This window comes from Cuculus canorus, chromosome 8, assembly GCF_017976375.1.
Source record: "Cuculus canorus isolate bCucCan1 chromosome 8, bCucCan1.pri, whole genome shotgun sequence".
In the NCBI taxonomy this organism is placed as follows: Eukaryota; Metazoa; Chordata; class Aves; order Cuculiformes; family Cuculidae; genus Cuculus; species Cuculus canorus.
In genome coordinates this window covers 12,968,893-12,992,318 of record NC_071408.1, presented here as the reverse complement: position 1 = coordinate 12,992,318, position 23,426 = coordinate 12,968,893, and the positions used below count along the sequence as shown (strand labels likewise).

Sequence of the window (23,426 nt, the reverse complement as noted above, 5' to 3'; positions counted from 1 at the left end):
ATTCCTCTTCTTTTTGATATCTCTCAAGATCTCCCTACTCAACCAAGCTGTTTTTTTCCCCCCGATGGCTCCTTTTCCGGAACGTGGGGATGGCTTGCTCCTGAGCTGCTAGGATTTCATTTTTGAAGAGCACCCAGCACTCATGGGCTCCCTTGCCCTTAAGGACTGTTTCCCATGGGACTTTGCTAACCAGCCTTCTGAACAGTCCAAAGTCTGCCCTCTGGAAGTTTAATATGACTGTTTTGCTGAAGTCTCTGCTGATAAAAGCTTTTCCATACTGGGTTGTTCCTTCCAAAGCCATGAGTGAAGGATGTGTTCTGGCTGGTTGCTGAGCTGATTACATGTGATAAGTTTGTTAGGCTTTCCCCATGGCCAGATTGTAAAGTGGTTTAAAATCCAAAGGTTGCTTTGCAGGGTATGAGCCAAGTGTGGCTTGCATTTTTGCTGTCTGTAAAGCACTGAGATCCATGTTTATATTGGTGGCCAGGTTTCTAAGGCCCATTTTCTAAATTCCCATGGCAGCTGCTGCCTTCGTTTAGGATTAGGCTGCTCGATATTGCTGAAAGCTGAACTGTCCATGTAGGTTTTGGGATGTTCCTTCTGGCAGCACTGCTGGAAGATTTTCACCTGAGGCTCTGCCACCTCATGGTGTTCAGGACAACGATGGTTAGAATTCAACCCTCAGAAAGGTTAGGCAGTGAAGTGCCATGGTGAATGCTCCTGCGTAAATGGAAACACTATCCCTAAATGTATCTGAACAATGGCTGTGGGTGGAGGGGTTGGGTGTGGAATCACAGGAACCACCAGGCTGGAAAAGACCTTTGAGATCAAGTCCTGTTGTACATGTCCACCACCAAATCACATCCCTAAGCACTTCGTCTACTGGTCTTTTAAATATCTCCAGGGATCGTGACTGAGCCACCTCCCTGGGCAGCCCCTGCCAGTGCCTGATAACCATTTCAGTGAAGGAGTTTTTCCTAATGTCCAATCTGAACCTCCCCTGGTGCAGCTTGAGGCCATTCCCTCTCATCTATCACTTGCTTGAAGAGACCAACAGTCACTTCTCTACAACCTCATTTCAGGTAGTTGTAGACAGTGATAAGGTCTCCCCTCAGCCTCCTTTTCTCCAGGTTAAACAACCCCGGTTACTTCAGCCGCTCTTCCTAAGACTTGTTCTCCAGCCTCTTCACCAGCTTCATTTCTCTTCTCTGGACATGCTCCAGGACCTCGATGTCTCTTTTGTAGTGAGGGGCCCAAAACTGAGCACAGTATTTGAGGTGCGGTCTCACCATTGCTGAGTACAGGGGCAGAATCACTTCCCTGGACCAGCTATCCACGCTGTTTCTGGTACAAGCTAAGATGCCGTTGACCTTCTTGGCCACCTGGGCACACTGCTGGCTGTGCTGGTCATGTGGGTGCAGGCTGGCCAGGTTGAACTCAGTGTAAAGAGAGTAAGAGTAAGTCATGAGAGATCAAGAAGGAAACAAAAAGGAGACTGTTGTTAGTGGGCTGTGGCCAGAACCAGCTAAAGCTAATTATGGAAATGCTGGGAATTGCTGAACTTCGGAGTACTTCAGATTTTGGAATTTCATTGTTTTTTTCTCTTGCTACTCTTAACTTCAGCTAAGTATCTTTAAGTTTTCTCTCTCTGACTCATCTCTGCGTTTCTCTAGAAACTTGGACTTTTTCAAGCATTGAATAGGATTTGTCTGGCCAGGCATGTGCAATTTCGGCTGATGCTTGAGTTCTGAGAACAGGAATTCTTAATGTTGTCTCTCTTCACTATCTCCACTGTTTTATAAGAAGGGTGTAGTCCTTTCATCTGTTTTGGTTTCCTCCTTTTTAAGTCACATACAGTGCCCTTCCCAGCACTCCTTCAAGATTACATTAACATAGACAAATTGCTGCAAAATCTTGGTTTTGGAGCGTGAAAAGTTCATGGAGTCTTATAAGTCTCAAATACAGTGGGAAGTTAAAAATTAGTAGTTTATTGTTTTTTAATTGGTATTCTGGAGCTTGGCTAACAGTATTTGCCATGAAGCTTCCTCTATAGAGATAGAGAGGATGTTTGATGTTCTGGATCCTGTTTGCTCCTCCCCTTGCAGCTGTGCAGTTTTGGGGCTGTGTGATACTTATCTATGCAGATTCCTGCTGGGAAAGGGAGGGAGCATCGTTAGAATCCCCCTACCCTTTACGCCATATTACCTTCCATCTAATCAAATTTGTTTCCAGGGTCATCAAGTGCATTCTAAAATTGGCAGAAATAGCGAGACTGAGCAACTGAAATAAAGGGAAGGCTTTTCCCAGCAATAAACTTGCATTGATGAAATGGTGGCAGATTGAATGCTAAAAGTTGGAGAGGATTTATAGAAGAGCCATAAAAAAAGTGAAGGGACTGGAAAACACACTGTATAATGGCAAATGCTTTTATCAAAGTGGAAATTGTAGATGTTTGTCTCTGTTGACAGAAGCAGCATAAGTGTAATAATAGAGGGCATTTTAGTGTAGCCAGGAATAGAATAATGAGCTGTAGCAGCCAGAAGGTGCAATAGAAAAAAATTGGATGGAAACAAGCTGCAAATTTTTGAGTGAGGTTAATTAACTGTTAGAATACCTTCCTTCTACTACTGGGGATTTCTAAACCAAAATGGAATGTCGATCTAATTTCACGTGTTCTGGTTCATTGTTTCTCACCTCCTTCTGAGAAATGTAACTGAACTCCTACAGCTGTAAACATTCATCAGCTTAGTGTGTCATTAGTTTATCAAAAGATGAGCATGAAAGTGTTCTTGAGCATGAAATACTGTTCTTGATCACAAACAGCTGTTGAGATGGGAATATAAGGAAGTTCTCTGGCGTCACCTGTGTTGCTGGCCAGACCTATCTTGTTTTTTTCAGGCTGACTCAGACCTTTCAAAAAATTTGGTCTTACCTGTCTGCCTAAGTTTAAGTTATATTAAAATTCTGCCTTTATCGGCAGTAGCTCTGGCTGCCCTTCCAGAGTTGAGGATAACCAGCCAAAGGAAATCTGCCCAGACAGGACTGACTGTAAACAGCAGGGAGTGTATTGACCCTTTAATGAATAATGGAATACATAGAGCACTGGGGAAAAGTCCTGGCTTTAGCTGTTGATATCCAGACCAGGGTGATGCTGACTAGTGTCAAGAGAACAAATCCTCAGTGCTTCTTAGAAGAATGACTGTTTCTTGCAGCAGCACAGCTGGGAAGAATGAGAAGTTGCCTGAAATGCTTTTTGGAGCCCCCAGGAGCTGTGCGCCTGTACAGTATCCTTGCTTTAGATAATGCACCAAGAATGCAGAATATTTTTGAGAATTGGGCTTAGGATTTTGTATTCAGATGTTAAGTGAAGCTTTTTCACTTTCTTTTGGTGTTATGGAGAAAGAGCTGGAAATGAAATCAGAAGATGGGCATTTCATTAAGCTCTGTGGATCAACTAGTGAAACCCTTTTCATTTAGGAGGGATGGTATGGACTAAAATGCAAGTTTTGAGTGAGGGGAGAGTGCATATCCCAAGGCAATGGTGGGGAGCAGGTGTAATTAATATGAGAGGAAATGAATGCACAATGATTCAAGGGCAGAATTGCAAATGTCCCTGATAGTGCACAGCCTGAGCTTGTAATTAAGTGGAATCTACATTTGTGATGCGTATCGTATATACATACACACACACGTACATATGCATACGATGTGTAATGGTCCCAATTCTAAGAACAGTGAATGATTTGGTGGTTTCTAGTTTGCATAGCTTGGATCAGCAAATCCTAAAGCAGTGAGGTGCATGGGTTTGTGGCCTCTTTTTTAACCACTTGGTGTGTTACAGCCAGACCAGAGTATAGTGTGATGCTCTTTTAGGAATGTTGAGTGGATAGCATTGATTGACTCAACACCAAGATCACAACAGCTCTCCACTCTCAACGTACTTGTCCAAGGGTACCTACTGACGGTTTGCAGTTGGATGTCACAGCCCAGAAAGTACTAGTTGGGTCCTTGCAGTACTCTTAGCAGAAGGTATGGCTTTGCATGGACATTGCTGGGAAGCAAAGAACGTGAACTGGTAGACCAAGCATTTAAGGCGTACTATTCAAGCCCAACAAGGTTAATGTTCAGGGGTTGTGGAAGGAGGTAGGTAATGAACCACTACTTGCTCATCCAAAATTAAATCTCGTTGTTGTGGAATTTGGAGTTACTCTTTGTTTTATGTTGTCTTGGGTCTGTCTGGCCAACAGAGAACTGTCATCACTTCTGTGTGCCATTACAACCAAAGCAGTCTGTGTTTCTGTGTTTGTTGCATGGGGCTGGGCTGCTCTATCCTAAGCTATATAAATCTTTTCCTTTTTTTAACCTTAAGTCTTTTTTTTCCCTTTTCCTTTGCCAATCTTGGTAGGAACTTACTTAGGTAAGTAAATTGCAATTTTAACATTGTTTTTATGTACCACAGAATTTTAAGAAAATATCAGTGTAGGTGGTATTTGGTACAATTCGTGTTCTATTCTGCTTGTTGCACTTACATTCCTGAAAGTTTATAACCTTTGACTATTAGAAGGTGGACGCTCAGTCTGCTCACAGCAGTAGTGCTCTTGGCAGTTTAAGAAAGAGAAGGGTACTAAAGCACTTTGTAAGCTTGCAAAAAGTGTGTGTATGTGTGTGTATATGTCAATACACAGAGTGAACCAGTAATTTGGAAGTTAAATCCTTGTTCATCAAGCCTCATTCATGCATGAATTTGGTATTTTTTCCTAGCTTTCTCACAAGCGGTGTAGCATTGATGGTTTTGTTACTGCTGGGGAGGATGGAATCCCAGGAGGGGGATTACTTTTGGAAAAGGAGAATGCATATGAGGAGTGTTGTATGGATTTTTGAAAGCAATTTATTTTAGTAAACTGAACTTGCTGGTTGTGAAAGTGGCTGCTAAATTCTCCGCCTTCGTTGTGACTGAAGATGTCCTTATAAATGTTATTGCATATTGCATGTTCTGCATGATACTTCTCTTTGGTAAACAGAAGTTAAAACCAAAGTGCAATCTGTGACTTAATTGCTTGGTGTTCTGATTGACTTAAAAAGAAGAAAAGGAAAGATGAGTTATGATGTGAAGGTCTCATATTTGTGTGCATGGTGGATGTGCTGAAGGTTGGAGTTAGTAAGTTTGAATAAATACAAATTTAATAAATCCAGGTTAAATCCAGGTGCTGGAAGCTGGTCTGCTCTTCCTCCTTGGTACCAGGGGCAGCTCTGTACAGACTTCTTGTGCCAAACTATGAAACGGTCTGTAAATATGCAGACAGCAGTGTGTATGTTCAGGCATGGAAACACACTGCAAGGTTTCTACCCAAGTAGGAAAGTGGACATAGTTGGTTCTTATTCTGCAGCTCCTTGATGCTTGCTGTAGTAACTTTGTGGAAATACCCCTGCCCTCTGGTTTTTATTGGGCACACTGCTGAGGGTTTAGGCTCTCCTGCTGCTTGGAATGTCAGTTGTGCATTGAATGGAGCTGGCAAAAACACAGGCTGAATTTGAGCAGTGGGAATAATCTCTGAAAGCTGCCATTCAGGTGCTGAGGTCCTTGCTGGATTGCAGGGAATGGGACTCGAGCAGCCAAGGGTGTGCATGTCTACTCTTGGTTCTTCCAGCGGGACCTGGTGTGCTGGATTGCTTCCGTTAGGAAGTTGGATTCCCTCCCTGCACTCTGTTGTCAGGTGCCAGCTATTCCCTATTCCCACAGCATGCTCTTGAGTGGTGCTCTGGTTGCTGCAGGACATTTGGGTTTCTCTCACTTTAAGTTAGGTAATCTGAGAGCATTAGATTCAAATGATATGGGATTGTTGGAAAAGAAACAGGTTGATTGACTGAGAGATGGTTCCCCCATCCCCAAGAGATAAAGCTGCAAAGTAACAGGTGTCACAGACCTGCATTTGCCGATTGTGATAGTCCTTCCCCACCTGCCCTTTTTGGGGGGCAAAAGCGTATTCATCTGCAGCTTTGGCATTTGAAGAATGAGAAGATCATTGGGGCGTAGTAACCTGCTGTGCCTGGTATGGAGCCAAAATAACAGCAATTGTGCTTATGCTTAAGAAGAGTCCTGAGATCTTTGTCAGTGAGTTGTGGGAGCAAGGGCATGCTTTGAGGGTGTCAGTTAATGTATGTGCTGTGCTTAGCTTGTTTGTAGGATTGTCTGTGCCAAAGGATGTCTGTACTTATCTGCAGATATGCCTTCAGTGCACCTGGTGTACATTTTGTCCTCTAGGACTTCCTCTTTGTTTCATTGTAGAAAGGAGACTGGCAGGAGGAGTTGAATGGGAGGAGGTTTTGGCAGGCTTTGAGTTTTTCAGTGCTATGGAAGAAAACATTTATTCTTGAGTTTTCAGAATATATTTCAGTTTCTTTGGCTGCAGAAGAATGGAAGATCTGCTTAGATTCATCATTGTAGACCTTTACACTTTGTGATTCTAAAGGTTTGGTCAATCATGAAAACATTTTTTTTTGTTTGGTGGCATTTTTTTCCTCATTTGGAGGAGTTTCTGATGTGTAAATCTAAGCAGCCAGACCATAGATATTGTTGAAAGGAACATTCACACTTTCTACCCTGTGGCTTTTCTAGAATCCCCAACAGTTTCTTTCCTGTAGCGGAGCTGCCAGAACCCTGTTGGATTTTGCTCCTGGTTTGTATTCATACACTGTCCTACTTTTTTACCCTGCTTGTTGATGCATGTGTGTGATAAGTCTCTCAAACCTTGATCTGTGAAAAGAGAGCAAATGCCTCAGTGAGGACCATGCTCCTGCAGTGAGCTACCTGTTGTGCCACTCCTCACCCAGATTTGTTTAGTTCTTAGAGGTGCTATCTCACAGACCTAGCTAACATTAATGTGCTAATTGATACCTTATCACTATAATAGCAGGAGTATAAATTGTATTGAAACTGTACCTTTGATTTGTGTCTTATTTTACTGGAGCAAAAAGTTGTCATGAGCAGCTTTATCCTAGAAGTTACAGCTTACAGAGTGAGGTGTCCCTGTTGTAACCACTGCTGCTTTGCTATTTCAAGGCTCAGAGTAAGAAGCAGATCTGCTGAGCCCTTGCTCAGTTTGTGTCAGTCTCTTACCATGGGATATTCTGGGTTCATCCTGGTGCTTAGGAATTGCACTGTTTGCTCTCTGTTTTATATCCAGCTGTAGTCGTCACAGCAGCCACGTGTCAGTTGCTCCTGTAGGACAGGCTTGTTTGGCATCAAGAACGTTCTTAGCACAAGAAAAGACCTAATGTGGAGTGTGGTTAAAAATGAAACGGGTGGCTTTCATCCAGGGACTAGCATCACTCAATTTACAGCCCTTGGAGCTCCTGTGAATGGAGAAAATGTTATCTTTCACTTATGGAACGGAGAAGAAAAAACAAGTGCTGGAGCTTAGCTCTAAAGGCAACAGATTCAGGTTGCATCCTGCTGGCTGTGCTGTTTCCCAGCATCCATGGAGCTCTTTGTCTGTCTGTCTCAGACAGCTGCTTACAGCTGTGTTTTGGATGCAATTGCAGCTCCCATGTGAAAAGGGGTGTTTATCTGGCGCCTACGTTGCCATTGTCAGCATCCAAAGGTTGTTGCTGGTCTTCTAGCTTGGTGCATGGTACATCTGTTCTGCAGAGTTGGTGGAAATCTTTCTGGCAACTCTCTCTTCATCTCTCTGGATACTTAAGCACAAAAATGCTGCAAAACCTGAAACTGCATGTCTTCATGTTTGAAGTTGCTGACAGAATGGAAAATACTCTTGGTGTAAACTGTTGATTTGAATATGGTGGTGTGGTAATGCTCAGAAATGTCCCTTGTTCCGCCTTACTCCCTCCTGATACGTTGCTGTGCTGCGTGTTTCCTGGCACACTTGCTCTGTGTTTGGTTTTACCAAGGGCAATCCCAAGGAATCAGTTGCAGTACAGACTGTGAGCTGTAAAAGTTCATTTTTGCTGGATTCTTCAAAAAGCTTTGCTGTTTCATCACAGCTTAACTTGCTAGCGATGAGAAGTTTCAGAAGCCAAGCTGGGAACCTGGAAAGCTTGCTATAAATGTGAAAGCAGAATTCGTACTGTTAACCTCTGCTGCCAGTGGCAGCGTTTGCTAGTGCCTGTCCTGTCAGATCTGCTGGATTACCTGTACTGACGTCTATCAGCCAGAAGGGGCTAAGAGGGATGGTTTGGTGCACTGATGTTAATGAAATAGTGTCTTCTCGAAGCATGCATCTTAGAAAACTAAACAGTGGTAACAAAGCAGTTTAAGTCTCCTAGTGCACTCTGTTGCCGTACCTTGCTGCCTTATAGCGATGCATCATTTCCTTCTATCCTACAACCCTTGTGTATCCTGCAGGATCTCTTGTTGTACAGTTCAGTAAGTAGGCCATGGCCAAGTGATAAGATACTGGATGGTGTAGCAAAGCTAGTGGAATCACACCATTGTGCCCTTTGCTTTGCGGTGTTTGTGTTCCTGAGGAAAGGCTTTGTGAGATAGCTGGGGTTGCTGTGCTCTGTGACGGATGGAGCTACACCTATAGGAGTACTTGTGGTAGGTTCAGCAGATGCAAACTGCTTGGTAACAACTTGTAGCTAACCTCTGAGCTGAAGAGTTCCCTGGTTATACAAGGATGATAGGAAAGACTCTTTGTTTCTGTCTTGACAGTGTCTTATACCTTCTACTTTCTCCTTGTTGGTTTCAGTAAATTCCTCCAAAACTCAAACAGAACACCATATTTTTCTGAGAACCTGAGATCTGAACAAGGAGGTGAACTTTTAATCATAGTTTGAAGAAAGGCATGAGTAAATAGAGAAAACACTGAGCAAATGGAATGTGTTTTTAACCTGGGGGCTCTGCTCTTCAAACCATGCTGTTGAGGAAGCTGTTTTCTCAGTTACATTTGAAGGAAGGGAAAAGTTAGTTTGGTAGACAACTCCTGTTCTAGCAAAACAACACAGTTGCAATCATAGCTGCGTGTGTTTTGATTTTGTACTTTTTTCTGTCTTGGAAAAGCAATGGTCTTACCAGCTCTATTCTCTTTCCTGTTTGTTAGGTCTGCCTAACCACGGACAAACCAGACAAATGGTAAGAGAATGTTCGTTTAACCAAAACAGGGAAAAGAATTATTAACCCACGTTAGGTAGAACACTCCATTAAACCTCAGTGTTTTGCTTCAGTCTTTGCTGTTTGCAGCTGGTCATACTTCCCAATTAATTGAAAATTTAAAAAATCATAATTACTTTGGGGAACATGAAACATTGAAGTAGTTGAATACAATTTAGAACTCGGATGCATCGATATATAAATTAAATTCTGTTTTGAATGGAACGGTTTGTTTCTGCTCATATGGAAACTGAGTGGCTGTTTATAGCAAAGATCTGGGATGTTTTTCTAGGTGGAATGTTTTTCACTGAAGGAGGAAGGTTTAAATGATGGCAACGTTTGTTTGGAAAACAGTTTCTTTCTTTCTTGTTTTGTTTTTATGAAGTTGATGTGCAAGTTGTCTGATGAGAATGCTTGGGGTTTATGTTCTTTTTCAGGGGGTGGGTAAAAATGATTCCTAGCCTTTCAGCCATTATGCTGAGTTTTATCAAATGACAAAAGCAAATAGCCAGTCTGATGCATCTTGGGCAAAGTGCTTTCTCATGAAATTCACCTTGGTGTGAAGGGGCCAGCACTAGTGCTGTGCATCACTTTTCCCCCTTACATATGGCTTATGGAAAATTCATGGAAGAGAACGCCAAGAATAAATTTCTTTTCCCCAAATATGGTCTTCTGGTATTGATAGTGGAGCTTGCCTCATGAGGTGGGCTGCCATGCTTTCTTAGTGTTGGCTGAGTCACTCTGACATGGGTCAGTCAACAATGGGTATGACTGATAGTCACCGAATGGTGACTGTGAGCATCGTTTAGATTTAATGTTCTAATATGCTCTCGGATGGCATGCAGAGTCATGAGGGTAGGCGATACCATAAGCATGGTAGTCTGCTTGTAATAATGAAGCATTCATTTGGTTTGTTACTTGAACATCTGATATGAAGCAGTAAATTGTGTCCCTCCTTGAATTCAGCTTCATTTCTTGTCACTGAGGAGACTGGCTACTTGTTTGTGTCTGCTGTATAAACCAGCTCAGTGCAGTGGGAGAAACCCATGATGACCTAACACTCTTCAGGTGTGTTAGGGTGATATCTCCTCAGATAAAAATGAGATAGATGCAGGGCTTTGTTGGGTTTTCTTCTTGGCTGACAGACTGAAGTCTTGCCTTTCTAAGTCAAAGTGTTCAAAATTTGGTTGAGCTTTTGCCATAACCTGACTCTTAAGGACTTGAGTGCCTCATGTGTCCACCTTTCCTTTTGAGGTGAATCTCCCAGGCCAGATGTCCCTCATGTACACACATAGCTTCCCATTTTGTGGGCAGAAGAGGAAAACTAGGTGCATCTGGGGAGATGGTCGACCTTGGAGGATGGCCTGGGAAATATCAGAATTAAATTTCTACTGGAGTGTTTGCTGACCAGCTCTAATTTATTCATAGGAAGTTTTCTGGGCCCTTAGTTTCAATCTTTCCTGACTTGTCCAGTGGTACTGGTTGCAGTGGAATTTCTCAATGTGCTAATCAGTAGGAGGAGGGGCAGCAGAACCAAACATCAAATCATCCTGGACAGCTGCACTTGAGAAGCTTAATCCTTTGCTCCCTTGCATCTGCACCTCTTTTAGTAACAGCTCATGTTTTTCCAATTGAGTAGAAGGGGGCTACTGCGTGTCTGGAAAATTACACCTGTGTTGATTCACAGAGCAAATGTATTGTATATGAGAAATCGGTGGTGTTAAACACTAGAAGGGCTTTATGATGAAAGCTGCTAAGCTTTGTAGTTCCAGATTTGTTTTCCACAACTTAATAAATATATCATTAAACATTAACCTTCCCAGAACATGAAAATATGGGTAAGTTTGGAAGCTCAGTATAACTGGAAATGTTGATTTTTGTATTTTATTTGCTCTGTAGCTAGATTTCCTTTCCTGAAATCAATAGATTTGCTCTAGATTTATGGCAGTAGCTGAAATCTAAGTCTTATGCTTAATCTTTCAATCTTGATGTCATCTTTCAGACACAAGCAACAGATTATTGGTAACGTCTTCCATTTATTATCTCTCGTGTCACTGGAGTGCTGCTCTCCTATTGTATATTGAAGGTGCCTGACTTCTGCTTGTGGGCAGTTGCTTTTATGTGAATTCTGTGTTCATCTGTGGGCCAGAGCAGATGTCTTTACCAGATGTCTTTACCAGAAACTAGGAGCAACCGATATGAAAACTTTAGTTCTCTCTCCCTTTGAGTGCTTATCACATGCTACTGCGGGTTTGTTGCAGTCAATAATTTTACTTTTTTGTGTGTCACGTTAGGGACCAAGCCGAAACTTGCTGCTCAATGGGAAATCATACCCAACAAAAGTCCGATTAATTCGTGGTGGATCCATGCCTCCAGTGAAAAGGAGGAGGATGAACTGGATTGATGCACCAGATGATGTTTTTTACATGGCTACTGAAGAAACCAGGTAGGAAACTTGGTCTTTTCAAAGGATTTAAGGGAAGGCCCTTTGGAAGGCCCTCTAACTTCCCCCTGAACCATCTGCTGCATTCCAGTGCTGAGAATGTAAGACTTGTTGTGAGCTCTGAAACAATTTGAGTTATGTGTAGGCTGTGTAGCAATCAGTCTAGCAGCAATGTCTGCACATCATCTTCCAGGTGAGGGTCAGGCTGTGTTTTCAGCCACAGGAGTAGGTTTTCCTAAAGTCTTACAGCCCCTCTCCTCCCCCTTTTGTGTGGCACTGTCGAGAACAGTGCTAGAAAACTGGATGGCTTTGAAGGGACAGTTTGAAAAGTTAGTTGATTGAAAGGGATAAGTTTCTGAATTCAAGCCTTATAGTAAGGAACTTGGCATTTATAGTTTATGTGAGCGGAGGCAGTGAGCCACCTGATCTGAATCTAGAATTGCCCCAAGACGCGTTTCTGATGGTGGCGTGTCTAACTGAGCACACACAGATACTGTAAGAAGCTCTGTTGGGTAAAAGTAGATCAACTTCAGTTAAGTGAGTCTTGGAAAAATCATCACATCAAGATTTTATTATTTTTTTTCCCCACGACACTTTTTCACCCTGTTCTCTCCTCTCCCTACCATGTGCCTTTTAAAAGACGCTGGAGAAATGAGGACATGCGTGAACAAAAGACCTATCTCTGTGCTTGTGAACTCCATGCAGCAGACTTCTTCTGCTCAGTGGGCAAAAAAAAGCAAGTGAAGAGACAACCAAATCTCACCTGAGCCAATTCAAAATCTTCAGCTGAAGCTGTTGATTTGCTAGTGCTGTGGATAAATTTTAGTGGGGGGAAGTGTGTTGAACAGTTTCTTCAGCAACCAGCACATCTCAAATACAGTAAGCATAGCACACTGATAGCCCTCAACTCAGTCAGGCTCTATCTTCTGTTTTTTTAAAAACAAAGCTTCTATGAATGTGTGGCATATTTTTTACTCTTTTTTTCTTTTCTTAATGAAACATTTGGCCCCAACAATGCTGAGTAAAAAAACCCACAAAAGTTTCCTTTGGGGTCTAGACTGTTGAGTTGTGGATTGTGAAGCTATATGGCTGCCCTTGCCCTACTCAGCACTGAGTCTCTCATTCTAGGTTAAAAATCACTAGGGCAGGAGCCTGCCAGGGTGGGCAGTGCTTCCCTATCAGACCTGCCATGCTGTCCTGGCTCAGTGTAGTGGGTACTGGTGCACTACTCCTGTGAGTGTTTACCATTTTCCTTTCTAATGCCTATATGCCTTTGACCGCTGCAACATGTTCTGAAGAGAAGTTCCTCATTTTAATTACATACCACAGTTTTCATTGTTGATATTTTTTGAGGGGGTTGATTTTTTGGTTGATTTTTGGATCATAGAATCATACAATAGTTAGAGTTGGAAGGGACCTTAAAGATGATGTAGTTCCAATCCCCCTGCCATGGGCAGGGACATCCCACTCAGTCAGGCTGCCCAAGGCCCCATCCAGCCTGGCCTTGAACACCTCCATGGATGGGGCTTCCACAACTTCCCTTGGCAATTTGTTCCAGTGTCTCACCACTCTCATGCTGAAGAAGTTCTTCCTAATGTCCAGTCTAAATCTGCCCCTCTCCAGTTTACACCCATTCCCCCTTGTCCTATCACCATAAGCCTTTATGAGTAGTCCCTCCCCAGCTTTCTTGTAGCCCCTTTCAGGTACTGGATCTCCTCTGAGCCTTCTCTTCTCCAGGCTGCACAAAGCTCAACTCTCTCAGCCTGTCCTCATATGGAAGGCGCTTCAGCCCTCTGATCAACTTTGTAGCCTCCTCTGGACCTGTTCCAACAGTTCCATATCCTTCTTAGGTTGAGGATTTCAGAACTGTACACAGTACTCCAAATGAGGTCTCACAAGAGAGGAATAGAGGGGCAGAATCACCTCCCTCAACCTGCTGGCCACATTTCTTTTGATGCAGCCCAGGATACGGTTGGCCTTCTGGGCTGCGAGCACAGATTGCCAGTTCATGTCGAGCTTGTCATCAACCAGCACCCCCAAGTCCTTCTCTGCAGGGCAGATCCTTCCTTTTTATCTAAGCCTGTTATTGACAAAAAGAAAGAAGCAGTCATTCTGGATTGTTTCTTTCTACCTTATGTTGCCAATTTTAAGACTTTGGTGTGCCCCCTCTCTGTTCTTTCTCTTTTCCTTTCTCTCTGTATGGAAAACTGCTTCCTGCAGCTGATAAAACTTGTTACTCTTCTTTTAACATATAGGGGAACTTTTAACAAATGCAAGACCTGAATACTACCCATTTCTAGGTTGGGGGAACTCAATATGGGGAAAACAGGAGGGGGAGACGTGCTGTTGGTATTCCCAGAGCAGGGGAAGGGGTCCAGTACTGGAGCACTGGTTGATGGTTGTCAGGGAGCTCCTTCTGTGGCAGCTCGGCCTTGAGGTGTAGCTCTATGGGATACATAGTGTTGATGGTTTGTGCTGTGAAGGATTTCTTTTGAGGAGGCAGCTGAGTGCCTCTCCCTGGAGCCAGGGAATGTTGGAGTGCTCTGAGAGAGAGATGAACAGAGGCAAAGTGACCAGCACTGCCAGAAGAGATTTGATTGCAATGTAGATTAGTAAACTCCCACCAAGCTGCCTGCAGTGTGTCCAACCAGTATGTCTGTGTGCATCAAAATAAATTGGTGGTATAACTATTTCACGTGTTCTGTTGACAGCAGCAGACCCGGGTTGAATGTGGCTGGACCAGGATGCCTTCTGCTCTGCAGGGGAAGGATTCTGGAACAGAGAATGCATTTCCTCTTCATTGGTGGCTTTATAAATTGGAAAACAAAAGTTCCTCCGGGAAGACATTGCTGAAATAAACAGCATCAACCCATCCCATTAGTGAGCAGCCTCTGCCTATGCAGACCTGGTTTCACTTGGAGAAATCAAGAACCTAACAATACCTTAGTGTCTGGTCTCTGTAATCAGTTCGTTTCTTCCTTACTGTCTGCAGGAAAATCCGCAAGCTGCTTTCCTCCTCTGAAGCCAAGCGAGCTGCCAGACGCCCTTACAAGCCTATTATCCTCCGGCCCATCCAGGCAGTGCAGCTACGCCAGCCCATGAATGATGAACCCATAATCATTGAGGATTAACACATGCTGAACAGCTCTCCGGATGATGGTGGATCTGCCTGGATCTCTCCTCCAGCATATACTTGAGTTTCTTTGGCTACAGCATTGAACTGACTGCTGAAGAGAGGGAACTTCTGAGAAACCTTTTTGCATCTTTTAAACATTTAAAAGGAACTCGGCCTGCTCTGAGCCTCTGACCACAGACTGCTCTCTCTCACATCCTCTCTCCTTCTCTCTCCTTTCTTTTTTTTCCTTTTCTTGTTTTTTTGTTTGGTTGGTTTTTGATTTATTTTTTTTTATAATTTTTTGGTAGCTTCTCTCCCCTTTCCTTCTACCCCTTTTGTAGATGGGGAAGGGAAAGTCAGTTTAAGTTATTAAGAGAATGTGGACTAGTACTTTTTAGCTTTGTTTCCTCTTCTGATGTACAAAGAGTTAGAACCCTTCATTTTGTGACTGACCTCTCGTTGCAAAGCCGTTTTTATGAGGCTGTGTTGTAAGATTTTTCTTTTCCTTTTTTTTAATTTTGTGGATGGTGCCATTTTTTATTTCATTTATATTCTCTCTTTTGTAGATAAATTTCCAACCTTTAACTGATATTTGGAAATATGAGCTGAAAGCCCAGCCCCAGGTTCAGCCAATTTTCTTTGGTCCTGTCCCTTATGTTTTTTGGATCATTTTGCACAGCCAGTTGTGCTCATGCACAAAACAGAAACAACTCAGGCTGAGAAAGGAGTGAGCTAAGAACTGAAGAACTTTGCAGAACATTACACTAATGTTGTGGGCAGTGGAGGCCGGGCTACCAGAATTAGGTGTCCTTACTCTAGTCAATCCCTGGGAGCTCTGGCCCGTGGCATTTTTCCCAGTAACCAGCAGTTTGCGTTCTGCCTTCTCACTGACGTCTGGAATCCTACATGCTGTTGTGCCACCATGACCCAGCAGTAGGCCCAGCAGTCCAGGAAGTGTAATGAATTGCTTTGCTCTGGCTCCAAGAGTCAAGTACACCAATGCCCAGGGACATTTTGCTTAGAACTCTGAACCTGTTTGTGCATCAGTGTTTTTGGACACATCTCTCCCAGGATGAGACCTGGTTTCTCTTTAATTGCATTACAGTATGTTTCCCATTTTGAAGGGAATTTAAATTACAGTTGGCTTTTCATTTGAACACATTGTGTCTGAAGTTAAGTGTTCAATTCCCCCCCTTGACATTTCTTGTGTTTGAGGTTTCTTGCATCTCTTGAACTTCTTATGTATTTGCAAATCTGTATAGTTTCTTTCTCATGTGTCTTCTCATTGCAGTGCATTTGTTGAATGCCCTGCCCTGTTCTGAAAGGTTGTAAACTTCATTTGCAACTTGTGCTGATCTGTACATGTACCTGCCTCGAGCAGACACAGCATGTAATAACCCCCGAGTCATTCCATATGTGTCAGAGGTGAGATGAGCCAAAGTTGTATTTGGGTTATCACAGTCCAACCATGATTCTGTGCAACTCTGCTAACCTACTGGGTTACACGGAAAGGAATCCCCACAACATGAAAACAATTCAGTTAACTTTACTTAATAAACCTGGAAAGTGAGCTTTTGTGAAACATCTGCTTTTTGTCTCTTCAAAAGCTGCTGCCCGGACCCTTGCTCTGGGTGCCCTCTGGCTGGCGTGCACACACGCCGCTGCACGCCTTCCTTCACACCCCAGTGCTGTCTTCTGCTCTCAGGTGTTTGCGTAACTGCAGTGCTGCAAGCACCTTTATGTTGTACAGGGCGACAGTCATTTTTAGTTTGATTCCCCTTGTATGCAGTTAAAACATTTTGAGCACTTCAGACTGTGAAGACCCCTCCTCCTTTTAAACGCAGCAGCAGATGCAGCACAGTAGCTCTGAACGGGCCTTTTGTTCGTGGTGGCTCGTATGTCTTGCTGATTCGTAGTGTGACTGGCATGTGACAGAGTGAAATCCCTGGAGGTCAGCAATCAAACTGCCTCTTCATTTCTGCTTTTGCTCCTTACTGGGATAAGCAAAGTGGGCTCAGTGCTTGGTTTCACTTGCTGCTTGGCAGTGGTGAGGTTTACTTGGGGGCTGTGCAACTTAGCAGATGTTCTACATGTATCCTGTAGTGCCAGTCACATTTCCTAGCCATTGAAAGCAGGAGGGGACAGCCATTCTGAAGGATATGCCATGTATGAAGGACACGAAGCTTACCAGAAAGAAGAGCCTCTACGCTGCATGCAACGGTGTGGGACTGCACCAGAGACCCTTGGCAGTTTCACTTTCCCTCCATCAACTGTAGGATTAACCTTATGTACCTGCAAAATACCACTGACTGCAGGAAGGTGCTGTCAGATCATTTTTCTCCAAGGGAAGGGTCTCACAGGGGTTCTTTCCTTGCTGTCGCAAAATGACATCTGAAGAGACGACTTTGAAAATGCTGTGTCTGAATTGGCTTCAGCCCTCTGTGGTGGGATTCAGAGCTGATGCCTCAGCTGTAGCAGAGGGTATAGTTCTGCCGCGGTGCTGGGGCAGCTCCAAGATCCCTGCTGCCTGGGGAGATGCACTTCAGCTCTTGGTGGGTGAGATACTGATACTGACTTAGTAGAAGCTGTTCGGTCTGCCCGAGGAGCTCAGAATAACCCGAGGGGGGCCAGCCCTGCAAGTTTCCTGCAACTTTTAAGCTTCTTGGAGCAGCTCCAGGGATTACTCTGGGAACGAGTCCAGGCAAGTAGAGAGAAAATCCTGTGCTGCCCTGACTTTAAAGGATCCCTTGTGTGTCCTTCAATATCAATGTCAGTTTTTGGAGTGCAGTAGTGGGCCACTCCCTTGTGTTTCCCTGGCTTATGTTTGTATCAGCCTGGGACAAGGACTTGAAAGATACTTTTGACAGCCAGACAACCAAGTCTTGGGAAGTGCAGAGAGAATGGTGGGTCCTACCACTCACCTGTCTAAGCTGACCTGTCACTTTTAAGCCAGCTGCTGTCACTAAACCTGTCTTACACCAGCCTCTGTCCTGTATTCACATTCGTGGACTGATGTGTTGCTGCAGAGATCGCCGTTGTTTATTCCCTCTTCCACTGTTGAACCTTGTAAAACAATAAAAAGTTCACACAGCTGGGGCAGGGTCCCATTTTCAGTGTCCCTTCCAGCGCCCCTGAGGCTGCAGGGGACAAATTGTGATGGGAGTTGCAGTGAGAGATGGGCTGGTGTTGGGAAGTGCTCACCTGTCCAGAGCTGCTCATTTCTGCCACACGTCTCCAGTCCATAGTAAGTTTTGCCACATGCGTGTGGGTATTTTCCCTTAGTCAGGTGTCGCTGGCATCCTATCTCTGTTGCTCTTCTGCCTTGTAGGCCTGGAAGCAGGTGCATCGTGGGCTCAGCTCTGGTCCCCTGGAGAAGGCTGTGCTTTACACTCATGTGGATGAACACACCAGCCTCCAGACTCGGGACCATGCTTTTGGTTTTACAGGCTTAGAAGTAGCAGGGAGCTGGACAGGAAAGTCTTTTAAAACAAAACAAGCATCCAGACATTCCTTGTTTTATTACAGTTGTGCTTTTTTTTTTTTTTTTTAAACTTTGTAACTCTTGAGGGGAGGCATTTACTTTTTTTGTTCACTTTGAGTTTGCATTTTAGCAGCTTAGCAGCAGCAGCTCCCTGTGATCCCTGCTTTTGGTGCTGTCACATGAAGACAGTGTGCTGTCTGCAACAGCACTGTTGAAATAGTCTAGAAGAAAGCAAAGCATGACCAAAACTAACAATTCTGAAATTCACATTCCTGCTGGTGGAGGTAGCCTGTCCCTGGACACTACTGTAGAGTTGGTAAGAAAAATACACGCTGAAATTTCATTTGAAATGGAAATTTGGAGCTGGTGCCAGCTCTACTGCGGGCTCTGGCTCTGGTGTGAGTGTTTAAACAAGCCTAGACCTTGGGAAGCAGAGAGGGCTGGTTTCTGGATGGTCAGCTTGCATCACATTGGAGCCGCCTTTCCACTGCTGTGGCAGGAGGTAGGACTGTTGAGGAGGAGAGGGCAGTGAACCTGTTCAGATGGTGGCATGGGCACCGCTGTGCTGGGGTGCCAGGTAGTGGCATGGGAGCTGTGGCAAGTCTGAGGGATTTAAGAGACCAACAGTGAAACCCCAGCAGATTTTGACTGGCAGGAGGAGGAGGGAGATTGATACAGTTATAGAAAACTGGACCCTGGGTTCATCTTCTGATTTTCAGAAGAGGAAAATCCAGAGGGTCACAAGATTAAAAACACCTTTAACTTTAAAATAAAGCATTGGCTGCAGTGTTAAAGGGAGGAAGTGAGGAGACCAGTGCAGAAAGGCTAGCCAGGGCATAACAGTCCTCTCTAGCCGACTTGCTACAGTTCCATTTGTTTGGGTTTTTTACCCCCATAAATATGATTTTTAGTCAATACCCTTCTATGAGAGCCAGCAGCAATGGGATCTGCCTTGATCTCCATCTGCAGGATGTGAACCTGTCTGGAGCATATGGTCTTTGCTGCCAGACCTGAGGGAGGAGGCTGAGGTGTCCCCTGCATCCCTGCTGCCATCCCTTCCAGGGGCTGCCCAGAAGGGTTTTGCCCTGCTTGACCAGATGTGAAACTTTGTGAAAGACTCTGATGAGCACATTTAATCTGTGCAGGCTCTTGGAAGGAAGCCATCACGAGAAAAGACACACAGTAAATTCAGAATGGCGGTGGGGCCAGAGGCTTCTCCTTATCTCAGCCTGGAAGAAAGCCAGGTAAGGTCAACACTGAAGCACACTTGATTCCTGTCCTGGGCTGTGTGAGTTCATTCACCACATTCCTGAATGTAAATTCAGCATTGTTTTGCAGACAGCTTCCCCCCCTCCTGCCTGCAAGGGGACTCTCCACCTGGATGCAGTGTTCGTGGGATGCTGGCAGCATCACAGCAAGCAGATTTATAGGTCCTCGCCATGAGGATTTCAGCCAGGCTCACTTGTTTGGAGATTTTCCATCTGAGTAGTTCCAGCAGCAGTGGGCTTGTTCCCCCACTGCCTGCATCTTAGCTGCCCCTGTGCAGGACACGTGTGAGCAGAGCATGTGGACATGAAGCTGGGCTGGGCATGTTTGCATGCTCGTTTCCCTGCTTCCTGGAAAGATGTCTGTAGTGTCTGTTTGGGGCCAAGGGCAAATGCAGCCTAAGGGTGGGTCTTCCCCAGCCTGCCAAAGGAGAAGGTGATGCTGTAGTAACCATAGTGGAACACAAAGAAAACTGGGCAGCCACCACAAACGTTCATCCTGCCACCCTGTGAAACCATGTTGCACCATGGCTGGCCTGACCGCTAGCCGCAGGATGCCTAGGAGGGGCCAGGGGATGGGGAAAGCTCAAAGACAAACCACCTAGTAGTGCCTCGCATGGCCAGGAGCTGAACCTTGCCATGAAAGCCCAGCTCTGGCCACAGCCTACCCCCAGGGACAGCTTTCCGTCCCCTGGAAAAGCCAATGAAGAGCAGCTGATGCCAACTGCCCCTTTGCACGGCTGCCCTCCCCTGGGCCTCCCTGCTGCAGCCAGGGCTGGCTGTGGTGCTGGGCTCTGCTAGGGGTTCAAGAGCCATGCTCAGTCTTTCCAGCTGGTTTGATGCCTTTTTGGGGTTAGACCACTGCTTTTCAGGAGCCTGCATCTCACCTCACAGAGGTGTCACACCTGCTAGGTGGAGGTTCACGTGCCCCACGTCAAGTATCTGCATCCTCAGTATCCATATGCAGCATGCTGGGTGCTCACCACCTCTGTGCAGGCTGGCAGGTTATAGCCTCTTGGAAGGAAAACACAGGATGATAAGGGACATCCATTCCTGCTGCAAGGACAAGTGGATGTCTGTAAACCTGTTTATCACAGGCATGACAATGCTGTGTACCCTGCCTGATAATGGCAGGGGCTGGGATGCCTTTTAAAGGAGAGAAGCAACAAGTGGATAGTTTGAGCTCCAGATAGCGGGTGCTGGGGCTGGGTGGTGACATGCTGAGCCCTGGCCAGTGGCATGTGCTGCCTGACAAGATCCAGCATGCTCTTTCTCTCATCCTCCATCTTCCCATCTCATGTTCCCTAAACCCCTGGGCTCCCCTTTCTGAGCTGTGTGTTTATCCCACGGCTGCACTTTGGTAGTGAGGCTGTGTCCCCCTGCATGTGGCTGCCTCCCCATTCCAGAGATCCTGAGGGCTCCTTGTGCTGGGGAGCAGGCTTCTCTGCACAGCCTGGCCTCAGGTGGCTGCAGGGATGTGGGGTGGCTGGATCTGGGCTGGCAGGCATGGTACATCCAAGAGGGCCATGCAGAAAAAATAAAAGGTGGGAAAAAAGAAAATTTTGCCTGGTTTTGTGAACTGCTTCTCTGCTGTATCCCTAAGCACCCACTGCGAACCATTCCCAGGCCATGGATGGACTGTGGCTGGTTTTGTGATGAAGCTCCTGCCAAATGGCAGGGACTGAGGCAGAACGCAAACAGGGCTGGGGCAGCCACTGGTCAGTGGCTGTCACTCGCTGCAGCTGGCACACACAATAAGCCAGCCAAGGGTCTGCAGGGCCACACACAGATGACTTCTCTGGGCTAACCCAGCCAGCAGTAGGGTTTTGTTCCTTAACATTTTTATTGGATATTCCCCTAGAATAGGACTCAGAAAACGTGAGATGCAGGAGCAGAGGTGAGCAGAGGAAGGCTTTCCAGAGTGTTTGTGGTATTTGCATCTTAGAGAAGAAGAGTGAGGGAGGGAAGTCAGCACAGGGAGGGGGAGAGGTGAGCCAAAGGTGAGGCAGCCTGGGGAAAGTTTATTCCTTATTTATTCTTTACTTTCCCCTTAATCTCTTGCAAAAGCTCTCTGGTTGACCTGCCCTAGCATGAGGTCCTAAACAGCCTCATGCCCTACAAGGCTCCTGCTGGAGATGATCCCTGGCCAGCCCAGCGCTCTCTTGCAGAACAACCCTCACCATGTCTCGCAGCCCCCCTTGGGCCCAGAGCCAGAGCTGCTCAGAGGACAGCCAGGACGTTGGCATCAGCTTTAAGATCTAAGTTTGCTTTGGGTCTCAGTCCTGCCCATGAAAGGGGATGCCTGTAGGGATGTGGCTCCTGCTCTCCTCTGGGCAGCAAACCTGTGGGAACGGACTGGGTTAAAAACCTCTATTTTACCGTGGAGGGGGATGCTAGGCTGCCAGGCACTCGGTGGAGGAAAGCCCTGCCTATACCCCCCATGTCCCCTAAATGGGTAATTACTAAGTATGGGCAGATAAGAAAAGATCAAACAGTGCCCAGCAATGTGATGTGGAGTGTATTGCTCTCCCTGGAAATATCCCCTGGGTACTGAAAGGCAGCTTTAGCACCTGCTGCCAGGCAAGACCTGGCTTGGCCATTGGACAGGGATGGAGCCTCAAATTTCTGATGTAAAATACATCATTTGCTGACAGTAGTCCACAGTCTGCTCCTCCTGGTCTTATTGCAGTGGTAGACGTGTCCTCATTCTGGGCATTGATGCAGCTGTCCAGGAACGCAGCACAGGGGGGTCAGGGATGTCCCCCATGTGCCACTGTATGTAAACCAGTGGCAGTGGGCTGACACCACCAGGCACACTCCTATGCCTGGCATTGGGCATGCTGGCGCCAGAGAAGCCGTGCCATCTTTGCTTGCTCAACCATTGCCACTTGATTCACCCGTTCTGCTGTCCTCGAGGCCCTGGGACAGCCCAGCCCTCAGTGTGGGAGCATGCCAAGCCAGGCAGATTAATACACAACCAGTTAAAGCCACTTTGCTCCTGAACGAGCATATCCACTTGGGATTCAGCGCATTTTCAGCCAGGGATTCACACGTTTAAGTTGATTTGTTTTAATCGCCAGCCTCTGTGTATGAAAAAGCCCTTGGTAGGTGACGAGCCCAGCTGGGTGCTGATTCTGCAGCACAGCTGAGACTCGAGTTTCACCTACGGCCACCCTACACATTCTGTCAAGTGGATGCAGCCTCCTCCAGCCCCTCAGCCCCCAGGGCTGGGTCACCAGCTAAAATTCCCTATAGGTCCAAAGAATTTAGACAGCAAAACCCTTAGGTATTGTCCTTTTGGAGGAGCTGCTGCAGGTACAGGGACAACGCTTCTGGTACCATGCTGGCACCTGCCTGCTGCCATGGGGTATTTTAGGACAACAGACACACACTGGGTGCTGCAGTGGGACTCACATGAATACCCATGGGGCTGGCCACGGCTGGCCTCCCAACACCAATAGCTCCACGAATCCCCAATTCTTGCCTTGCCCTGGCAGCTGCTGGTGCTGGGGGTAGCTGCTGGGGGAGCCTGGGTATGCCAGCTCCATCTCAGGGCCCACAGGGCTGGGGCGTCCCTCGGGCACCACCACCAGCTGCCTTTGTGTGGGGACTCCGCAGGCCACAAAGCCCCACATTGTTGTGACAGCAGCTGGGCTCAGAGTGACAGGGTTGCCTGGATCCTTCTGAATTGGTGGGGCTTGTGGCTGGTGGAAAAACCTGCTGTCAAGCATCCCCATCCCGTCTGGCCTTGTGCACTTGTGGGACAGGGTCACCTCGTCCCATCCCAGAGCCCTCAGTACCCTTCCTGCTGCTGTCTCTGTGCCTGGGGCTGGCAGGTACTTGGCAGCCTCACCAGCCTCTAGCAGAGAAAGGAGGAATTGGATGACAAAGACGATGGAGGAGAAACAGGCTGCTGGCTGATGAATAATGCAAGGCTTTGCTTTTAGGAGCAGCAGATTTCCTGTTTACTAACACTCGGCCAGAGCCTGCAGCATGGTGGTGCAGGACTGTAG

At 45.9% G+C, this 23,426-nt stretch overlaps 1 protein-coding gene across 1 annotated transcript in view; it reads left to right on the top strand.

Moving 5' to 3' along the window:
* The window catches only part of MTA1 (metastasis associated 1), an 85,199-nt gene extending 67,972 nt beyond the window's left edge, over nt 1-17,227 (top strand). Inside the window, exons 18-20 of the mRNA XM_054073806.1 lie at nt 9,060-9,091; nt 11,404-11,555; nt 14,545-17,227. Coding sequence (XP_053929781.1) covers nt 9,060-9,091; nt 11,404-11,555; nt 14,545-14,683 — 323 coding nt within the window. The 3' untranslated portion in view covers nt 14,684-17,227. The remainder of the gene's footprint in view (nt 1-9,059; nt 9,092-11,403; nt 11,556-14,544) is intronic.
* The last annotated feature ends 6,199 nt before the right edge of the window (nt 17,228-23,426 follow it).